General features: G+C 36.4%; 1 protein-coding gene across 2 annotated transcripts in view; it reads right to left on the bottom strand.

Annotated features, from left to right (window-relative positions):
- The window catches only part of LOC113111945 (protocadherin-15), a 232,806-nt gene that overhangs the window by 2,682 nt on the left and 206,846 nt on the right, over nucleotides 1-23,278 (bottom strand). The window contains exons 30-38 of one of the 2 annotated variants that reach the window (XM_026277216.1): nucleotides 21,623-21,799; nucleotides 20,221-20,439; nucleotides 19,002-19,010; nucleotides 17,475-17,585; nucleotides 4,926-4,947; nucleotides 3,781-3,819; nucleotides 3,471-3,544; nucleotides 2,612-2,741; nucleotides 327-1,774 (exon numbers count right to left, since the gene is read on the bottom strand). In XM_026277216.1, the coding sequence (XP_026133001.1) occupies nucleotides 347-1,774; nucleotides 2,612-2,741; nucleotides 3,471-3,544; nucleotides 3,781-3,819; nucleotides 4,926-4,947; nucleotides 17,475-17,585; nucleotides 19,002-19,010; nucleotides 20,221-20,439; nucleotides 21,623-21,799 (2,209 nt within the window). In that variant the 3' untranslated portion in view covers nucleotides 327-346. The remainder of the gene's footprint in view (nucleotides 1-326; nucleotides 1,775-2,611; nucleotides 2,742-3,470; nucleotides 3,545-3,780; nucleotides 3,820-4,925; nucleotides 4,948-17,474; nucleotides 17,586-19,001; nucleotides 19,011-20,220; nucleotides 20,440-21,622; nucleotides 21,800-23,278) is intronic. The other variant, XM_026277217.1, reaches the window with a different exon arrangement.

Here is a 23,278-nt window from a genome sequence, read left to right as displayed (position 1 = left end):
TAAAAAGTAACCAACACACACTTAATGTCCCCTCATGAGCTCATTAAAAGTAATGTGCTCATGGACCCAATGTCATTGGATTACAGGATGTTAAGAAAACATCAAAAACTAACCTAATTTTGATCTGAACATTAATTTTGAAGGGTGACCTCTAAAGGTAAGACTACAGATGAAACAGCATGCATGTTATTCAACAAAGGTTAAGTAGAAATGCCAAGTTGTGCTCAGCAAGGGGAAAACAAGAAAAAGATCTCCAACCAGATGAAGGCATTCAAAATGCCGATAAAAAGATCAACACAAGAAATAAAGGCAATGGCCAGTCTTACTCAACATATCAGATTATAATTCAGGAGGCTCCGACAGTCTCAGTTGTGTTTGAATTAGACTCCTCATCCTCCCCGTCTACTTCAAGGTTTCTTGCTCCATCTGAAGAGCTGGAACTACCACCTCTCTCTGGAGTCATTTCTCCTTCTTCATTCTCATCTATAGGGGAGAGTTTGTCGATCTCTAAAGCCTTTGCTACACTACTGCCTATCATATAGAATTTGCTCATGCTGTGGAAGTTTGAATCATGTCTTCTCTCCAGAGAATTACTGCTTTTAGACCTAGAGGACCTTGGATCTTTACTTTGGCCTTCTTCCATCTGCACTCTGTCTTCCATATCATCCTCATCCTCCTTTAGGATGGTCTCTTCTAATGTTTTCATGCATGTAGATGTAGTTGCAGGTTCTGATGATGATCTGCTGCTCTTTCTCTCGTAGGTAGAGGTTGCTGATCTCTGGGCTGTTTTGCTGCTGTGTCTGGACTGAGAAGATCTGACAGATGATACTGTTCCTTTATCCTTCGATTTGAAAGTCTCTTTTCCACTGCTATCTTCCTCTGAGCTTGACTCGTTTTCTGTCTCTGATGTTCTCTCAGTGTCTGACTCTTGCTCTGTCTCGGTTTCTTTTTCAGTCTCTGTGTCTTGGTCTGAATCTGATTCTGTCTTTGACTCTATTTCAGTGTCATCTAGCTGAATTTTTGTCTGGCTCTCTCTGTCGGAATCAAGAGGACTCTGGTCTTGATCATCATCAGAGTCTAAACTACTCATATGGGCACCTTCTTGGAGTCTGTGTGGATGGTGAGATGTGAATGACATGGCACTTCCAGAGTAAGACTGTTGAAGGATGTCTTCCCTGCTCCTACTTCTTTCTTGCTCACTTTCCACAATATCACTAGGAATTATCTGTGATTCCCTTTCTGACTCGCTGAGTGACCAAGAGGTTGGGCCTCTTCCATTACTCCTATGATCTAAAGTCCCACTAATGCTGCTCAGAGAGTTCTTCTGAGTCTCCAATGTTTTAAAGATGTTCATCTGACTCAAAACTTTGCCAAGTCTTGTCTTTGCTGAAGGAATGGTTTCTTTAGTCTGGAAATAGTTGCCATCAATGACCATGCCATTGTCAACAATGTTTGAATGTTTCATTGCGATTGCTTTGGGGTCATCAGTACCTCCTCCTTTCTCCTCTGGAACTTCAATCGGAAATATTCTATTGTTCTTCCATGGAAGGTGGAATGGAGCTGTGCTCAATCTTCTGTCAAACATTTGGCCAAGTTTTATAGGTGCTTTGAGTGAAGACTCAGCCTTTGACATGTAAGGGTGTGAGATGCCTTCAACTAGTCCAGGCAAGTGTTGTTCAAACCTTGGAGGTTGTTCTGCGAAAGCTTGTCTAGGGGGCCTTCGTGGTGAAGCCTTGCCAGGAGGGGGAGAGGGCCTTCTGCCTTGCCTAGCAACCTATTACATTGATATCAGTCCAGTTTTTTTATCATTCAGAATATTTAATCAACAGTTCAGATCTCCCATCATCTTTGTGACTCCACATGACCCATGTCAGAATTTCACAATGCACTGAGAGAAGCGTAAAGGTACAGTCTTACCCCAAGTACCACGTTGAATCCAAATGCATTAACATGAATGGCTGCTGACCTTTCAAAGTTAATTCATGGTTGGTATCAGCAAAAATCATAACATGATAGAGGAGGGAATGAATTAGGAATGGGCAATTCTGGTTTGGAGGGCTGCTGTCCTGCAGAGTTTAGCTTCATCCACAATCAAACACACCTGCCTATAATTTCCAATTATGGATCGAGCAAAACTCTGTAGGAAAGTATCCTGAACCCCTACAGGACCGGAATTGCCCATGCCTGCTCTAGATGGTTAACCGTTTTCTGCAAACTGACCCCAAATCACCCCAACCCTGCGCCCAGAAGAAAATGTACTCTTGTGTGAGGGCTACCTTTTAGACAATACTGATTGATTATGTGTTATCTGTTTACATTGAAACATCATTGAAAGCATATCAGAACATTTTTGCCTTTTTTCTTTCTGCAGTGATACAATGTAATCATCAGGATATTTTTTCTGTTCTAGGCTCAAACATATTTCATTTGATGCCATTACGTTTAATGTGCACATATTTTTCACCTTGCTATTTAAAATGGTTTTCAAGCGAAAGTCAAGGTGCCAAAAGCACTGAAACCCTGACATGAGTCATGTGTAAGGGCCTTAAACTAGAGGCAGGATGAAAGTAACTTATTTAAAAAATACTGCATGTTGTATTGGTTGTTTTACCTCTCCATCAGATTCATGTGGGCTGTAATAGTAGCTGCCATCATCTTCCATAATCACCTCTCCATATTCATCATACATCCCTGTTGGAGAGATCAGCTTCCGTCGACTCCCATACTGAGGCAATTCATAGCTAAAAGACAGGTATACAAGATTATTGCATATACCTCAAACACACACAAACACAAACTCACACATATACACACAAATGCAAAACATTTATGAATAAATGAGCAAAAACTTTATCCTTAACAGTCCCCAAAACGAAACTAAAACTTTATGAAAGTTCTGGGATAATAAAATATAATTGGAAATCCAATAAGTATGATTTAGAAACACAACCTCATAACACTGTATGGAAAAGGTCAAAACAGACCATTAAGGACTTTGGGGATTCTTGGGGAGCAGCAGCCTGTCTGAACCCAAATGCAGCTGAGGCAGCCCATTTAACAGGAAACAAGCTGAAATTCAGGATTATATCGATCCTCACTAGCTTGTACCATAGAGGTTTTCATTTGGACCAATGTGGTATACAGCGGGGAACGGCTACTGATCACATTTGTACAACCTACTGTATAAGGCAGTAAGAAAACATGGCTAGCATTCAGAAATTAAATTTCTTTGATAGTCTGCAATAACCATATCCTCCCTTGTTGGGGGGATTTAGAGACAATGACACAAGGTGAACCACAGGTGGCCCAACGTGTTTAGAGACAATGATACAATTCTTCATCTAGAAACCACATAAAATAAAGTCCTAGAAATCGTACAAACTGATTTATTAAATGCAGCAGGCTGGACACATATCTTAAAAATATTATTTGGGTCAGCAGCACATTTCCACCAATGAATCCACACTCACCCATGATCATAATTATAGTAATCCTGTGTATAATAGTCCTGTCCTGGGTCAATACCAGACTCCATAGAGAGTTCCTGTGAGCAGAGCAAAAAGTTATAATTCAAAGAACACATTGCTTTAAGCAAAATGCTTGGGGAAGACAGATGAAAGTGCTGCCTATTACAAAGACGAAGAACTTTTTTTTTTCTGCATTTCATCATTTGATAAAAGCTAAGCTACTTAAGTTATATTATATACATAAATTACATACTACAGCACATTAAGCTCAACAGAAATTTTTTCTGTGAGTATAAACGTTGCGATTCTCTACCTCTGGTCTCAAGAGAGAGGGTCGAAGCAACTGCTGCTGCTGCACAGCATTCAGCACAGAAACAGTGCAGAAACAAGAGAGAAAAGGAGGAATATTACATTTCTGAATGAATGATAGAAGATATAAAATAAGTACAGTTGGATCCTCAAGTCTGTGATTACACTGAAAATCAGGAGCTGAAAACCTGAATTGAAATCTGCAAATATATTTTTATGGTTATTTATAGAGTTTTAGGGTTTAGAAAAAAACAAACAAAAAAAAAAACAGTTGAGAACTTTGTTCAAAAGATCATATTTTCTTTACCGAAAAAAAGTTTTAAATTGTTCATTTTAGTTATTTATATATATATGTTTTCTGAAATTGTACTGATAAACCAATTATTGTGAAAGAAAAATAAATAACTATTCAGTTAGAAAAACTGAAAATATAATAATTTTTACTCGTGTTTTCAGACTTTAGCACCCCACTGTAGTTTTTAAGGAAGAAATCACTCAATCTGTTTACATGCAGAATTTTGAAGAATGTTTTCCTGTAAAAAATACAAATAATAAATTAATTAATACCTGAGAGTTTAAAGAATTATGTTGTAAAGCATTCAGAAACTAAAGCATACAATTTTAGACACAATGTTAGAAACATTATTATAAAGCAGATAGTTCTTAATTCATAATTAATAATTCATAATTATTTTTGTATTATAAAATAATATATAATATATAATAATAATATATAATATAATATAATAAATATATAATAATATATAATATAATCCACTCAAAACACACTTTATAAAATTGAATCTCCTGAGAGAGAATGAGAGAGAGAGAGTATATATATATATATATATATATATATATATACATACATACACACACACACACACACACACACACACACACACATATATATATATATATATATATATATATATTTGAGAAATGTAATCAGCAAGTCAAAACTCCAAATTGACAGACCTAGCCTTCAGCAATTTTACAGATGGGATCTTGATAAAATACTTATCTATTCTGTCATCACTGTCCCTATCAAACAGCATCAACTGATACAAATGATAAAAATGTTGCCTAATAAATCTCAAGATGAGACGACATTCGAACAATGCAATTCCAAAGAATAAAAATACATACCTCCTGATGCCCGTAGCCTCTCCTGTGAGGAGATAACAGTATGAAAATGAAGTCAGTAAGATTATTATGATAAAACCTTGATATTTCATATCTAGAAAGTGTTTCAATTATTTATCTCAAACTGGACTGTCAGATGTGACAAAGTCTTTAAATGTTTAGCATATTTAATGCATGAGATTAGACAGCGTTTCCTTGAAATGAGGTTTCAAAGACAATGTCCGTTATGTTTTTGTAAGGTTGTCTCAAACTCTGATAAATGATGTAGAACTGTGAAGAACTGAGTGTGTATGTGTGGGTAAATATGCAGATATACAGTCTGAAACAAAACTTTTGGTGAGTGTTTTATATTCATATTTCAGGTGGTTAAAAATGTCTTCATGGATTTGTTTGATGGATTTACACCATGATGTTTTTACTCAGCTGTTTGGACTATCATTCGATGGCACCCATTCACAGCAAGATGATCCACTAGTAGGCACAGGTGTAAAGCTAAATTTGTCCAAATTGGTTCCAATGAAGAAACAAACTCATTTACATATCAGGTGGTGAGTATATTATTAATTATGGGATTTGTGTTTAGGGGATGTTACTCTAGGGGTCAGTGGTGAGCACTAAATGGCAATGAAGCTCACAGGTCTCATCACATAATGGATCTGTGTAAACACCACTGATTCAAAGCAGACAATAAGACAATGACATGCCCACACAGGAGAAAAGCTAGACACTGGTTCGCTGCAAGGATAAGTGGAACACTGGCTGTTTATTCCTCCATGAATGTTAACACCCTTTAATTACATTAGACATGATCATGTGTGACAATGCTTGGCACGCAAAGACAAGCTAAAAAAAAAACCTTGATTACACTTCATCAGGTGTGTGTTTGGGGTACACAGGGTTTATTTGGAGACGGGCAAGCATTTCCTAAGTGGCCGGACCATTTCACTGAAAGCGTAACAAATAAAATTCTCTCCAGTCAGCAGATCAGCGAGAGCAAATTACAGCAATTCTTCCCTAATGTGGGCATAATGAGGGATTCAAATGAAGATTTATGTCTTAACGATAATATGCGACTTTCAAGGGACTTTTGTTTTGTTGACTTTTCTCTCTCTACTGTATGTGAGTGTGTTTGCAGGTGTAATGATGTGTCAGCCATTGAATGCAATATGTTATATTACATGATATGTAATTATGATTGAAGTATATAATTACGTTATTATAGTACAAGATCAAGGTACAACTGCATTTCCACCCATAAAAAAAAGGAAACTTACCAAAGCTAAATTAAACCTGCCGTGGTATATTAATTATCTGATCATCTTTCTCAATTCCTTCAAGGTCACAAAAATAATTAAAAGATTAAAAATAATTTAGCAATAGCTGACATGTTCAATTCTATGTGGAGTTTATGTATAATTAAGTAATGGCAGCCAGTACCACCAGTGACAGCAAATAGAGAAAGGAATTACGAAGGCGCTACCATTGTTTACGGAATCAAGCAAATATAGAATAAATCATTTAAAAAAGATTTTGATTATGAATCATGAACTATATAACAGAATTAACATCACTAATATGTCAAGAGGCCCTTCAAAAATTCCTTTTTAGAATATAGAAACTGTGTATTCATGGTTTATTTCATAACTTTACATAAAGTTGTGTATTAATATTTTCTATAAGTAGTTAACATGAAAGAAAGTATTTTAAAAAGGGCTGCACAAAAAAAAAAAAAAATACAATATGCAGATTAATTCCATATGATCGTATACATTAATAGGTGATTAAAACATGTTATCATATTCTTTTGTAATTAAACACACTGAATTAATTTGTTGACAGCACTAATTTTAGACATGCATTCTTTTCTGCTCTGCAGTTTGACTTTTGCCATCTGCGTTGCCAGTGTTTAAAACGTTGACTAAACAGACAATACTAGTGACAGATGAATCTTGTTTGATTGTGCTAATTTTAACGCACAGAGAGCTTCCCTCCTCCCTCTGATTGCTATAAAGATGTTTGTTTGTTTGTTCTCTAACACTGTTAATATGTCATGATGGTACTGCTAGTCCTAATGGAACATGGCGCAACAGATTAGAAAAACATCTATGATATGAGATGGGAAAATATGGCATGATGTGGGATATCTGCAAAGAAAATGTAAAAGAAACAACGTTTAGGTATTTACTAGTTTTTAGTAAATCATCACCATCACAAAAAAAGTTCTAAATGGTTTAATTCATATTAGAAAGAAAAGAAAAATGACAACATTTTTAGTGAAGACCAAATCGGAATTCAAAAGGCAAATATTGACGATGGTTTTTGAATCCTGCACATTAAATGTAAATTAACTCTTACACTCTTAAATTTCCTTCAAATAATAAAACCAAAAATACTTAGTGCACATAACATTGAGGTGATCTACAAAAAGTTTGGAGTCTATATTAAGGGTCTGCATTTATAGCAGAAATTGAATAGGGTAAATGGTTTAAAACCAAGCCTAACTAGAAAAGCGAAGTCAGTTACAGTGCTGCACTCGGTAAATGCAAGGTGGAGTCATTACAGAAACAGAACATGATCAATTTTCAAAGGTCATTGAGACACTTTTGTATGTGCTACAGCACAAGAACAAAAACAATATGGTATAGTTGTCTACTACTGCAAGTTGACAATAATTGGATGTAATGGTGCAGCATCCATCCATAAGTATCATAACAATTAAAGCCTGGATTAGGAGGACATTTGCTGAATCAAATCCAACATGTTTCTGTTTAAAAGAATAAATGGAGGACATATCACCAATCAGACAAGCTCTCTCTCTCACACACAAACACGCTCACACTAAATTGATTTAGCAGGTAATTGCAAGCAACTTGACGACTCAGTTGCCTCTTAAACCTCCTAAAGTGTGCACAGTCACGTACCATAGAGCCATTTAACAATACAACAAACTTGTTTCTCTTCAAGGCTTTTCTAGTCCTTTCTAGCGCAGGCAATTTACACACCTAGCACAAGCAGTTTGCAGCAAATGCTTGTACTGAGAGAGACACAATGTACTATAACAGCTGTACTTAAGAATAAATTGCAATGATAACCGACACTTTTTGATGTGCCATGTTTTGATACTTTTGCATTGAAAATACAAGTATTTCCTCCATCTTTCATGTAAAATCAAAGCAATGGTTTGCCTATCTGAGCGAATGGCACTCTTGATGCATGTAGCATCACACAGGCTCACACTTTGAGGCCTAAAGGTGGGCGTACACAGTGCGAATTCGGATGGTCCGAAGATCCTATGTCCACGCACACGTTACGAGTGAGTTTATCTGATGATTCGTGATTTTTCAACCTGTCAATTTCCGAAGCAATCGCACGAAGTTGATAGGCGCATTCGACTTGTAGCAGCTCTGCACAGAAGGACACTGTATGACATTAAAGTACCGTGAGAGTGATAAGACAGCACACGGATCCAATGCATTGAAATCGCTCTCACGGTACTTTGATGTCACACAAGTGAAGTGATCATTTTGTGAAGCGCTGCTTCAACTCGAACGCGCCAAATATAACTGCTCTCCCTCTCTCATAACTGCATTTAAAATATTGATACGAGCCGTGACTGTTTCCTACACATACAGGTGCTTTTTCAGCAACAGGAAACCGGGACGTCTGGTCACCCTAGTGTGTGTGTATGTGTTTTTGTATATGGTTTATGGAGACACAAATCTCTATTATGACATGGTATAACAATGTAAACATGGTTTACGAGGACACTTCCTCTACCCTCGTAAACCAAATAGCTTAAAAAAAATACTAAATGGTGTTTAAAAATGCATTTTTCTGTGATGGATAGAGGTAGTGTATGGGGATACAATATACAGTTTGTACAGTATAGAAAACCGCTACGTCTATGGAGAGTCCCCGTGTGAGCGCGCGCGCAAGAGAGTGAGAGAGAATTAAAAAGCATGGTGCACGCTGCTAGAAACCTCATACAGTGCTCGCTGTTCCTGCCAGAGTTCAGCAAGTTTCGTCTTTCTTCTTCTGTGGTTTTCCTAGGTCGTGATTGGTCCACTTCAGATAGATCAACAAATCGGCTTGTTCAACTGCACACGTCACAAATTCAACAAACTCACAAACTTTTTAGACACGTTCAAAAACGATCGGGAGGTCGGGAAGTGCTTGTCAGACACTCTGCTCGGCTCATAATTCCTCGCACATGATACGAGCTGCGACCATACGAGCATACACGATTTCCACACAATTGAAAAAAAATTGCATGCGAACTCATAGGACAGCAAAAATCGCACCATGTACGCCCACCTTAATACACAGACCACATATTTTTACCCATCCATTTTTTTTTACAATGCTGCGCTAATACAATTAACAAAAGAACATGTGAGGGAAAAAAAGGAAGATAAATTAAGAAACATGATATATGAAGGAATATGATTAGGAGAATTTCTATTAGTAATAGTGTTTTTTGTGCTAAAACAGTGGTTCTCAACCACGTTCCTGGAGGACCCCCATCACTGCATATTTTGCATGTCTCCTTAATCAAACACACCTTTTTCAGGTCACCTGCTCGTTAGTAGATATTCACAGACTTGAAATGGGTGTGTCAGACAATGGAGACATGCAAAATGTTAGACATGTGCATTCCTTACAGGAATGTGGTTGAGAACCACTGTGCTAAAACATTAAAATACCTGTATGAAGGTTTAACTCAACTAAATAATAAAACACTCTTTGCAAAACTTATTAAAAATACAAAAACTTTAAAAGCACAAACATTTGATTTTGTTATACAGTAAGATGAAACACAATGATAAGAAAAAAAAAGATGACAAGAACGTAGTAATAGTCTAAGTTCACACAGGACACATTGTCGTGCTGGTGTTGCTGGCACCATACTCTAATGTTTGAGCTACAGGAATGCCTTGTCCATTGTATTTTCTTCTTAAAGGGATAGTTTTACCCGAAAATGAAAATGTTATGTTTATCTGCTTAACCCCAGGGCTTCCAAGCACACGCCTGCTTGAGAATGCATTCAGGAGGATGTGCTTGGGATGGTTTGAACAGTTCAGACATTGAGTGAATCAAAGGTAAAAATAAATATATGAATACTGTTCAGTTTCTTGCATAGACCGATCATTTTGTGTCTTTTTACACATCGATCTACTGTCAAGAGCCGCAGGGTTTAATTATTTTATTTTTTTATGTTTTAGCCGTGATTCCCATTCACCTCCATTATAAGACTGACAGACTGCAATGGTTTGTGTTTAACCCTTTAACTGCCGCTCGACCAAATGGTTGAGCACATTTTGAGTCACTATATTTTATTGAGAGGAGTACCTAACTTAATTCAAGCTGATTGAGCCATCTCTACCATCTGGTAGAGGTATGTTAAGCCAAAAAAAAATCAACAGCATTTGTCACAACACTTCTTCTTTGATGGATGTCAGAGAGAAAGAAATCACTCCTGCCATGTAAACTGTTTTTGGTGAAATTTTGCAAGGTAAGCATATTTTTTTGACATATTACACTGTAAGAGCCCGAACTTTACAAAATTATTTTACTTGGTGCCATGAAAAAACTTTAGTATGTTTTCAATAATTTTTCAAAAACGTGCTCAACCAAATGGTTGATTTGTCACTTTAAGGTAAACGTAGAAAAGCTAAGCTAATGTTTTAAAAATTATGGGACGTGTTGGAAAAAAAATACATTGAGTGTGGTAACTAATGACATAAGGAGATAAGAAATGCAAACAAAAAATGCTTTTTTCTTGGTGGGGCAGTTAAAGGGTTAAAAATCTTGGTTTGTGTTCTACTGAAGAAACAATGTCACCTACATCTTGGATGCCCAGGGGGTAATCAGCTAAACATCAAATTTTCTTTTTTGGGTGAACTATCCCTTTAAGTGTGCCACAAAAAGCCAAAGTATTTTGATCGCTGGTCCTGTATAGGTCAACCGTGCCCTCTCCATGTAATCTATTTGGGCGTGAGACAAACTAAATAATTTAATTTCATCAATAAATTAACATACATATATATAAAGTAGTTTGTATCATGCTGGTGTAGGTTTAATAGTTAGTTTTTAAACAAGTTTGGTTTTAGTATGTTGTGATGCTATAAAAATAGGAGTGTGACATCATGATTGACAGCTGAGATTGACAGCTTCTCTGAGAGAAATGAGGGATAAACTAGTTGTATTTATCTTATTTAAACACAAGCCTCTTGTACGACAATCAGCAGACAAAAATTTTAGCAGTCAGGCTAATTAAGAAATGGTCAGGGTATGTCCTTGCGATCCACTCTGCTGGTGTGTGGGCACTCACTACTGCACAGACTCGGGTCCCGAGTTCAGTGTCTGGTCCCAAATCAGTGCAATATGTCTGCACCCTATTGGGACAATGGAAACGAGTGGAGGTGCAACGTCCATTTAAAAAAAAAAAAAAAAAAAAAAAAAATATATATATATATATATATATATATATATATATATATATATATATATATAGTCTATGGTTCTGCTGGACTCTAGCAAAACACAGTAATGCTAGAATGCATCCTGTGGGAACTGCTTCTACGACAGTAATAGTAACATGGATCGGAAGTGTCACAGGATAGTGGACTGAGAAGGAAAGCGTTTCTCCAGCTCCTCCACTAGTGAGTTCATGTTTGGATTGGGCTCTGGTGCTGGTATTTCTTGTACAGGCTCCGCCTCTGACACACCAGCCTCTGGTTCGACAGACACTTGTGGTTTGGGGAGAATCTTTGGTGGGCGCTGCTTTTTATCTATTTGACTGTACATGTTGGCAATGGATTTTTCTATGTCAGCTATGTTCTGGATGTTTTTAAGGATCCCTTTGAGTTCCCTCTTGGGAAGCTCAGACTCAGGCGGTGGTGGAGGTGGTGTGGGCCGCAAGGACACTGCTCGAAGGGATGTGACTGAGGGAAGAGGAGGAAGGACAAATGGAGAAGGAGGTATGGAACGGGAAAAGGTTGGAGATAAGGGAGGTGGGAGAGGAGGAGGAGGAGGTGGAGGGGTTGAATGGGGAGGGTCTGGTGGGAAAGGAGGGACAGGTATGGATTGGGGTGGAGGACTGGAAGGAGGTGGAGGGGGACTGGAGGGAGGTGGAGGTGGTGGAGGTTGTGGAGCAGGTACATCTGGTGGGTCTGGGATGATCTCCACATTGACCTCGTAAGACTCTTCATTGGGATAGGTGGTTATTCTGCTGAACTTCCGCAGCACTGGTGGAGTGGGCTTGTGACTAGGCGGAGGCGTTCCATCGCTCTGGGTAATGATTATTGATGGGGGTCTGTTGTTATGTCCCATGACTGAAGACTGTGGGGTCTCAAAAACAGAGAGAACAATTTCGGAAGAGAGAGACCCAAGAGAGTCCTGGCCTTGCCTCTGCCTTATGTCCTGCATAGCCTGCTGCTCAAACTGCCATGCCTGCTCTTTTACTGTCAATTTAGGCTCTGTATCTTCGTCTACAAGCCCATCAAATCCATCAATCATCTCCTTACTGTCCTTAAGGTCGGACTTCAGCAGTTGCAGCTCCCACTGAACTGGATCCATTGCCACCCTTCTACTCTGTAGGGCTTCATTGGTCTCACACTTGTGTAATCTAGAAGGCAAAGTCCGGGCATGTCCTGAGTCTGTAGATGGGAAGCGCAGGATGGACTCTCTCAGAACTCTCATGTTGGGTGAATACATGCCAAGGTGGTACCTCTGATTTTGGTGCTCAGGGCTGCTAAGGGTTCCGTCATCATGGTACAGGGGGTTGGTTGTAGTAAGAGGGTTCTCATCAGAAAGGAAGGTAATGTTGCTTTCTGACTTAGGCAAGTTGTTAAGCAGGACTCCATTAGCGGTGGACAGCTTATGAGCAGTGATGGCACGGGAGGCAAATGAGCTAATGAGACGCTGCTGATCGCCGTCCTTCAGAACGCACCTCTTAGTCCTGCTTTCAGCATAACCGCAAAAAGAGACAAAGATCGACTTAACAGAGGACATGAACAGCAAGATAGATGGGGAATTAGGAGGGAAGCCAGCAACAAAAAGCACTTGCTTGGATTGACTTACTAAGAACAAAATACTAACCAAATTCTAGGCAAACTCCCAAAACAAGTTTTCACTAACACATTGCCAAGCTAATATCAATACTGATCTAGAGAAAGGCAGCTGATAACAATGCTAGGCAATTGGAAGCAAAGTATATTCAACATCTTTGAGAAACTATCACAAAAACAGCTATACCTTACTTACAGTATAATGTCTACTTGAAACTACTTTGGAAGTTAACTACTATAGTTGAACCACAGATGACTCCATACTTACTTAGATCTGATATCCAATAAATCAGAAAGAGAGAAAGGAGGACAAGACAAATTATATGAGTGCAATTAGCAAGATGTTAAAATGCAGATAAGTGTAATAAAGGTTACACTTAAAAAAAAAAAGGGAAACCTGCCTAATATTAGACACAATCAATCATTACAGAGAATTAGTCTCAGGGGTCTAATAATGAAAAACCTACTGAACAGTTTAAAAACAACAACAACATCAAAACACTTTTTGATATACTGAAAACTTCCAGATGCAACAAAAAATTTCAGGTTGTATCTGCTGTGATTTAAATTTAGACACAAACTTGTTAATTGTCATGCCTACTATATGCCTTGGGGTACCTGCAACTTCTAAAATAAATGAGTCCAGTCTTCATCATTTGGGTTAGATGAGCTTTAGACCATTCCTGATAAATGTGGATCTTTGATATTTCACAAAAACCTTTCTGTAACAGGCTATGAAATGATAACCATGAAGACACGAAACAGGACGGGAAGCTGTGTATTGCTTTTTACTTTGAAAGCTTATGATGCTGGGACCACACCCTGAAGGTAACAAAAATGTTTTGTGACCACCTTAACCTGGGTTAAAACTTGCAATCTTTTTATGGAAGGCCTGTAATTTTGCATTACCCATAATGTGTTAGAAATCCTGGCACAGGTAAAATAATAAATGGAAATGGCCATCACAAAAAAGGAGTATTGCTACTGGGTCGAGTTTTAACACCATGAATAGAAGCCCTAGCTTTGTTAAACTATAAAAAAAAACATGGTGTAACAAGGTTACATCAAATCATATTTGTAAATTGTACAGGTGCATCTCAATCAATTAGAATGTTGTGGAAAAGTTAATTTATTTCAGTCATCAACTCAAATTGTGAAACTCATTTATTAAATAAATTAAATCAACACAGACTGAAGTAGTAAGTCTTTTGTTCTTTTAATTGTGATGATTTTGGCTCACATTAAACAAAAATCAATTAATCTCAACAAATTAGAATACTTCATAAGACCAAAAAAAAAAAAAAAAAAAAAAAAAACATTTATAGTGAATTGTTGGCTTTCTGGAAAGTATGTTCATTTACTGTACATGTACTCCATATTTGGTAAGGGCTCCTTTTGCCTCAATTTGGCGTGGCATGGAGGTGATCGGTTTGTGGCACTGCTGAGGTGGTATGGAAGTCCATGTTCCTTTGACAGTGGCCTTCAGCTCATCTGCATTTTTTGGTCTCTTGTTTCTCATAGATAGATAGATTCAGGTCTGGTGAGTTTGCTGGCCAGTCAAGCACATCAACACCATGGTCATTTAACCAACTTTTGGTGCTTTTAGTAGTGTGGGCAGGTGCCAATTCCTGCTGGAATTTGAAATCAGCATCTTCAAAAAGCTGGTTGGCAGAAGGAAGCATGAAGTGCTCCAAAATTTCTTGGTAAACAGGTACAGTGACAGTGAAAAAAAAACACAATGGACCAACACCAGCAGATGACATTGCACCCCAAATCATCACAGACTGTGGAAACGTAACACTGGACTTCAATCAACTTAGGCTATGAACTTCTCCACCCTTCCTCCAGACTCTAGGACTTTGGTTTCCAAATGAAATACAAAACTTGCTCTCATCTGAAAAGAGGACTTTGGACCACTGGGCAACAGTCTAGTTCTTCTTCTCTTTAGTCCACGTAAGACGCCTCTAACGTTGTCTGTGGTTCAGATGTGGCTTAAGAAGAGGAAAATTCCTTGGCACGTTGTATGCCTTGACCCTAGCCTCAGTCCATTCCTTGTGAAGTTTACTCAAATTCTTGAATCGATTTTGCTTGACAATCCTCATAAGGCTGCGGTTCTCTCAGTTGGTTGTGCATCTTTTTCTTCCACACTTTTTCCTTCCACTCAACTTTCTGTTAACATGCTTGGATACAGCACTCTGTGAACAGACAACTTCTTTGGCAATGAATGTTTGTGGATTGAGTTGATTAGCTGATTGGCATGTAAGCATATTCTAATTTGTTGAGATGTGCATTTTTTGTTAAATGTGAGCCAAAATCATCACAATTAAAATAACCAAAGACTGAAACTACTACAGTCTGTGTGCATTGAATTTAATACACAAGTTTCACAATTTGAGTTTATATAAATTAACTTTTCCACGAAATTCCTATTTATCAAGATGCACCTGTACTGAAAAATTTCTGTGCAATTCAGATTATCATCTTAATGATCAAATTAGAATATTCATTTACTCAAATAAATTTTCCACACACTTCTTGCTACAATCAAACAACTACATTTTGTTAGATTCAGTGGCGTAGCCAGGGGAGGGGCCATGGGGGCACTGGCCCCTCCTGAAAACTGATTGGCCCCCCAGTGTGCTCCCACATTTCTACTTGTCTGTCACTCACAAATTCAAATTATAATCTTTCAGTTTAGTAAATAACTCATGATTGCGTCGCGATGCTTCTCAACGAGGACCAAGAATAGCGAGCTGCTGTTTTCCAACGAAAAAAGCACCTATTTTAAATAGCTTATGTTTTTCGATTAGCGAGTTGTTGCAGTGCAAGAAGTGTTTGGTACTAACGTTAACGTCTTTCGGTGTTAGACAGACCAGGTTCGATGACGATGTGATCTGCTAGAGCAGTCCAAGATGCTAATCATTATACTACGCTCCTCTGATGCTGAATGTAAAAGGGGTTTACTGCGTTAAGATTTACTTATTTTTCGGCCGAACGAGCCGATATAGGCAAAAACGCAATTTAAAGCAATGGTTTAAAAAAAACTATAATAGCAATTCCAATAAAGTCATTATTGAATCATGCAGTCGATTAGCGACTTTTTTCACTCAAGTGAGGTGACGAAACAAATCGTGTAATGTTTATCTAACGCTCCACACTTGAGACTTTTTTTAAAAGTCTCTATGGGTGAGACACATGCAAAAACATCGTTTTTTTTACTGGTCAATTTTGAGATTTGGGGCTGTTTGTCTTCAGTAACATGTCTTCTTTCAGACTTGTGGTGATAAAAAAGTCCAAAATACACATATAGGTCTTGATTTTTCTACACCTTTAGTCTATTTGCGTCTGTAGATTCCTAATAAATTCAGTTGTCGTTCATGGTGCTCCACGATTGCGGTCTGCACCCTGGAAAGCTCTCTCTCCCCCCCTTCACAGAAGTTATTGACAAAACGTCATTTGATGACACCCAGAAACATTCTAAAAAAAAATCATACATAATTATTTAATGCATGATTAAATAGCAAAATAAATAACTAATACTTAAATAACTCTGGACTAATTAAGCTATTCTAAACTGTTTTATAGGATCCACATATTTTACATGTTAAACTAAAGCTACCTTTTTAACAAAGTATGGATATATGATATTTTTAAATCAATATGCTCAAGATTAATTAGCCTTGACATAAGTAGATTTTGTTTATTCATCAATGCAAATTTACTGCAACTGCTGCTATGCAAATTGAATGGGATGTGGATAATAAACAAAAACATATTATGAAATTATATTAAATTTATATTAGTTATATTAATTCATTAATTGTGTATTTATTTCTATGAATTATTAATGTTATTCTGCATTTATATAAATAAAGCTATTATATATATATATATATATATATATATATATATATATATATATATATATATATATATATATATATATATATATATATATATATATATATATATTATATAAGGCTATTATAAATAAATTATATTATTATTATTTGTGAATTGTAGACTATTCATACATTGGATTATTTTATTTATTACAGTTTTTCTTTCACTTTTGTAAAGTGAAAAGTTAATATAAATTGTATTTGATTTTTTTTTTTTTTAGAGAAGTGAATAACTGCTATTAAAATATAATAGGGTATCACTGTTTATTACTGATTTTAAAGGTTAATGAACTCTTGAAATTATTTGAATATACAGTTCAAACAACACAAGATTGGCCCCTCTGTATTAGGCTAATCGTGGCCCCTCTTGTGCCCCCCAGTTGAAAAAATCCTAGAATCGCCCCTGGTTAGATTTATTATTTAAAAAAGAAAGAAAAATGCAAATTTGACAAATGGACTTGTGCAATTTTACTTCAAGTAAATATATCCTGTAAAACCCATCAGATATTAATATTCTGAATCAGCCAGTGTTTCAAGACATTGACAAGTACAGTATAAAGTGCAGAAGGTATAAAACTTACATGGTGCTGTCGCCGAGTTCTTCATACAGATTGTTGGTGGCAGCGCCTCCAGATTTGCCAGTGGGAAGTGCCATTTGAATCCTGGCTGTTTTTGCACACTCTGCCTGTCGTCTTCAGATGATGAAGTCAACAAGTGGAGCAAAATAAAAGCAATATCTTATATTATGTAAGATTCATAAATTATACATGTACCAACAGATCAAAAACAATATGTTTAGAGAAACAAACGCATTTTTGAAAGCATATAATTTGCGTTACTGCTTATATTTATTTTATTTATTGCATTCAAAGGTAATATTTGAGAGTTTGATGGTTATGTTTATGTAATGAGTGCCTGTGAAGTGGTTTAAGTTTGTAATTTCATAGCATGCTGTCCTTAAAGAACACTAATGTTTTTGAATAATTCGGTTTTGATCTTTTCTTTCAAAGTGCAATTTTACAAGAATGCTGGAATCAGCTTTATATCCTCGGGGGATCTGACAGCTTAGGGAACAAAAGCTGTTCTTTACATAAGTTGTGTTCTAACCACTTCTGTTCTGGTCCTGGGAATCAACAAGCCTTTATCTTTCCCTGGATATTTAGCTTTTTTGGAGTTTCTCAGACACAACAAATTAGATCAGTGGTTCTCAACTGGTGGGTCGCTGACAGCAAGAGAGAAAAAAAAATGGTATGCATAAAATGGAATAATAATAAAATGCAGCGAACCATATAATCTTTCATAGTTAGTAGAGCACAATAAAGAGGCATTTATAAAAGGCGAAGACACCGCTTCTCTTTTTGTTTTTGTTTTTGTGGATGCCAATGGTCACATTAAATCAGATGGTACTTCAGGTCAAATTTAAAGAAATTAGTAATATGTTGTACAACATAGACAGGTAGACAAACAAAACTATGAAAAATACAAGACGCTAACAAAGAGACATTTAGAAACCAAACACTCAAACTATAAAAATAAGTCTGTTGAATATATATATATATATATATATATATATATATATATATACATACATATATATATATATATATATATATATATATATATATATATATATATATATATATATATATATATATATATATATATATATATATATATATATATATATATAGCATGAATGCACTGTAAGTCGCTTTGGATAAAAGTGTCTGCTAAATGCATAAATGTAAATTTTAACCTTAATTTAAATTAATAATAATAATAATAATATATATATATATATATATATATATATATATATATATATATATATATATATATATATATATATATATATATATATATATATATATATATATATATATATTCACATATTCCACTATTGTTGATTTACATTGTTGTATCATTGACTTTTGTACAACTAACTATTTAGGTAATGTTGAGTTGCTATATGATATCCAATGTAAAATCTGGGCCTTTAAGCCAAACCATCTGAGAACCACTGAATTAAATAATGCTCGAGCAAGGGATATAGATGAGATATATAACCAATATATCATTACACATGCATGTCTCAATACGATACTTACTCTTTGAATCTGAAGTTGGTGCATTGTAAAAAGAAAATAAAAAAAGTATATATTAGACAATGACTCATAACAACATGGGATCAGTAACCAGAGAAAAAAAAAAAAAAAAAAAAACATGTTATAAACAAAAAACAAAATTATATATTGGATTTCAGCCCCAACATCTATTATCTTCTCCCCACAAGTATGAATTATATTCATGCCAAACTAAACATTCAATAATTCCTAAATGATTGTCATATCTCTAGCACTGATCATGTCATTTTATTCCTCAGTTCTCATCTTCAGGTTTGCCACATGGCACTGGCTCAGCTGGCACCACATGTAAAACTACTCGGCCCTCATCCACAGACAGCTTCTTATATTTATTTCTCATGGCCTTAATTAATCTTCTTTCACACTGAATAAACACAAGACCAGACAGTTCCCAAAGGTGTTACCACTGTGAAAAGAAAGAGTGCATATGTTACTCTGAAATCCCAGTGGATGGAAGCTGCATGCTTAGTAGGATATTTCAACCTTAATGAACTTTACATTTATTTATCTGGTTGCTAAGTGGAGGAATCTGTAGACTGAATAGTCTTCCCACTTCAACCTCATTCCCACACAGGGCATAAAACCAACACTGTTACATAACATTTCTATTAAAAAACTAGCTGGAAAATATTCAAAGAATCACAACAGATGAATTGGTTAATGTCTAATTTCACTAAATGTTTTTTTTTTTTTTTTGATATATGTCGTCTACGAAAATACAATCATTGTTGTTTTAAAAATGTGCTAGCTGACATTATTTAGTATGTAACAAAAAATAATAAAATAAAAAAATGGATTTTTATATATTTATAAGATATGATATAGTTAAATAGGCGATATCACATAAGCAAGAGTGTCATCTTCCCGATCACGAATTATTTCTAAATGAATCAGCAGTTTTGAACAAATCATTTAAATGAATGATTCAATGAATCACTCATTAAGAGAGGGGCACTTGTCACAACCTACTGGCAGTTTTAGTGTTATATTTATGTATATATTCATGACAGGCCTAAACCTGTACCAGTACAAATACACACTCAGTGAATTATTATTATTGGAAAATTTTGAGATATAGTTTGTCAATATCGCACACCCCTACTAAATATTAATATTAAATGCCATTTTATTGAATTAGATCATGAAATTTTAGGCTACACTAGACTATGGTGGCAACACTCACTGTCTGTAGGTAATGATGACGATGAGGATGGCTGGGATACAGCACATGATGATGATGACGGCCAGGGCCAGCAGGGCTCCTTCAGTGTATCCAACAGAATGAACCGCCTTCTTCACGCTCTCCACCACATCTGGCGTACGGATCTCCAGAATGCGTCCTCCACGACCTAGATAGGGCTGGAACTCCTTATTGATGTCTAATAACTTCCCATCTAAAAACCTGTAAAAACCACAGGAACGGTCACACACAATATGTGGCCATGCATATGCTATTGAACTAGTTCTGCAGTGCAAGCCACATAAATCTGGCAATGAAGATCTCAATTGCCTTCCAGCCAGAGAACAACTGAGTGAATGAATTCAAATTCATGGGCAAAACTTTTACAATAAAGTATTACGCTTTTTTAGTGTACTGTAAATGTAATGTGCTGATCTTATTCTTACATTGGCTACTATAAAGCACAATAGTACCATTCACCCTAATGACTGAATGCTGTCTATATTAGGACTAAGGAGTTTGGAAGCACATATGACAGCCTACAATTCATGATTTGCCCATACAAACATTAGAAACTGTGCTGTCTGAGCAGGCTAATTACTGTGACAAAACCGACAAGCTGGCTACGGATTTAACCACAAGTCTCATTTTTATGAAAAATGAGAAAATGTCTAAACAAACATAAACCTACACTCCATCTGCCTTATCGTGCTGCTTGGGTGAAAAATGAGAAGGCAAAAAATACGCTGCATAACAGACTAACTAATGGCTAGGGGTGGGTGGTATCTTAAGTAATGCTATGATAAATGTTATACTATGCTAATTATGTGTATAATTGTGCAGACAGGAAATTGAGTGTAAAATAAAAAAAATACACTGAATGGCCATGTTAAATTTGTTTTGGTGTAATCCAGTGAAGTAAACACTTTAAAAATGAAAGGTAATTAATATCATTTGATTGATAATTTATTTATTTATAAATCTAATGGACACAAAATAAATTCGACATCAGTGAAAGCTGGTATTTAGATGAAAACAAGAGAGATACAACATGTTTTATCTCTAGTTGGTAAAAATTACTTTTTTTTTTTTTTTTTTTTTTTTGCTTGGTGTTGGATTCTTCAATCCTAAATCATGTCCACTTGATGTACCTACAACATCCTTGCTTTTACATTTTTGAGACGTGTAGCTCGCTGAATTTTTGCATTACTCGTCTAAATAATATAAAGTAGTTCTTCCCATTTACTTTGTGCTGAAAAACACATCTATGTTCCAGTCTGAAGGGTAGATATATCTGTAGCAGGTAGTTGTTTAGATGTGAAGGGAAGGTCAGGAGGTTAAGAGAAAGAAGAGCACTGCAGAAATGGAGTATGGAAGGGTAAGCTGAATGGGAGGAAGCACTCACTTGAAGAGCTCCTGTCTTGAGAGAGCTCTGTTGGTCAGAGGGTCGATTGCATAAACCATCAGGTCAGATTTTGTGTAGTCCTCCTGTTCATAACCCTCACCAAAACGACGCGGTCCGATTGACTCCACAACAACTTTAGCTCCTGGGATCTGGTCCTGGACATAGCGCTCTAAAATTCTGCATTGAAAGACAGAAAATAACACACTGACAACAGAACTTTCTGAAATACTGAAGATATTCTATTCACCATTCACCTATTTTTTTTTATTTTTTTATTCTATACAACTTTTAATGACTGTTTTCACATGGGGCACATTTTCAAAACTAATTTTGTCAAAAGTCAAAGTCAAAATTGCAAGTTATAACCGCAATTAAGAGAGAAAAAAAATACCTTTTTATTTTTTATTCAGGAAAACAGACATGGGTTTTATAAAAATCATATGAAACTACACTAAAAAAACAAAAATAAAACCAAACAAAATTCTTACATACCAAAACAACAATTCATGTCAAAACACTGAATAAAACTTATTGTGGGAAAGTTAATTCTGAGTTATTTATGTGCTTATTTAAGAGTATCAAAGCCAATAATTTGTGGGCACATATCAGAGGAAATAAGCTGACAATCAACTTCCTAAAGCCCCTTTCACACTGCCATTCCGGCAAATACACGGGTAAAGTATTCCGGCAATTGTTCCCAGGTCACTAGATTTTGCACTTTCACACTGCCAGTGATGACCCAGTATATGTGCGTGCTTTCACACACAACCCGTGAATTTCCCGTAACGACACGTGACATCAGGGTGTGACGTGTAATGTACGAGTCGAAAACATTAGGCATGTTACACTTTCACTGAAGCAAGCGAACGATCTCCGTGTCAGCGCAGAAAGTGTGGAAGAAACTGATCTCTGCTTCATTACAGTTTGCACATATATTTTCATCGCGAACGTTGATCTTCCTTCAAAACAGCCGGTAAAAGAGTCGCGCGATAACACGCATCATCACTTCGATACGGCATTAGATCTGCCTTTTGTTGACACAGTGCTCGTCCTGGGTTGAACCCGGCAATGTTACTAGGTCCCCGACCCGGGTTCAATGTAGCAATCAATCCCGGGACGTGGTTGCTTTCACACAGAAGGCGACCCGGCAATGTTCCGGCAATATGCCGGGTCCGACATGCAGTGTGAAAGGGGCTTAACATGCATAACACACGCTAACTGCAGTAATCACCATAGCCAGAGACGTAAAACTGAAAAAAAAAAAAAAAAAAAAAAAAAACACAAGAGCAATTATTCTAAATATACCACAAGCACTGCAAACCCTATATAAACCATGTTTGTTTGGCTGCAAGGAACAGAAACTGTTTTGAATGCAGAGGTACCAGGAGGACAAATACAAAGCAAAGCTAAAATGAGCTGTGTTAGACAGTGTCACTTCAAAGCTGGTGTCCTTGTCTCCCAGTAGGTGTCTTTATTACCCCTCATAGGCTAGTGACAATGCCCCTGAATTTTCGAGAGACCCCTACCGGAGGTAGAACTAAACCCAACAATGTTTTTCCTCATCTCTAAGGTCTCCCATATATGAAATGGATTCTTGGCTAAAAATATTTTACTGCTAAGATTGTTAATTTAACAGATATTGTTATACACCACAAA

Source organism: Carassius auratus, chromosome 12 (genome assembly GCF_003368295.1).
Source record: "Carassius auratus strain Wakin chromosome 12, ASM336829v1, whole genome shotgun sequence".
NCBI classification, from domain to species: Eukaryota; Metazoa; Chordata; class Actinopteri; order Cypriniformes; family Cyprinidae; genus Carassius; species Carassius auratus.
Note: the sequence above shows the minus strand (reverse complement) of the source record. Positions and strands in the feature narration are given on the sequence as shown.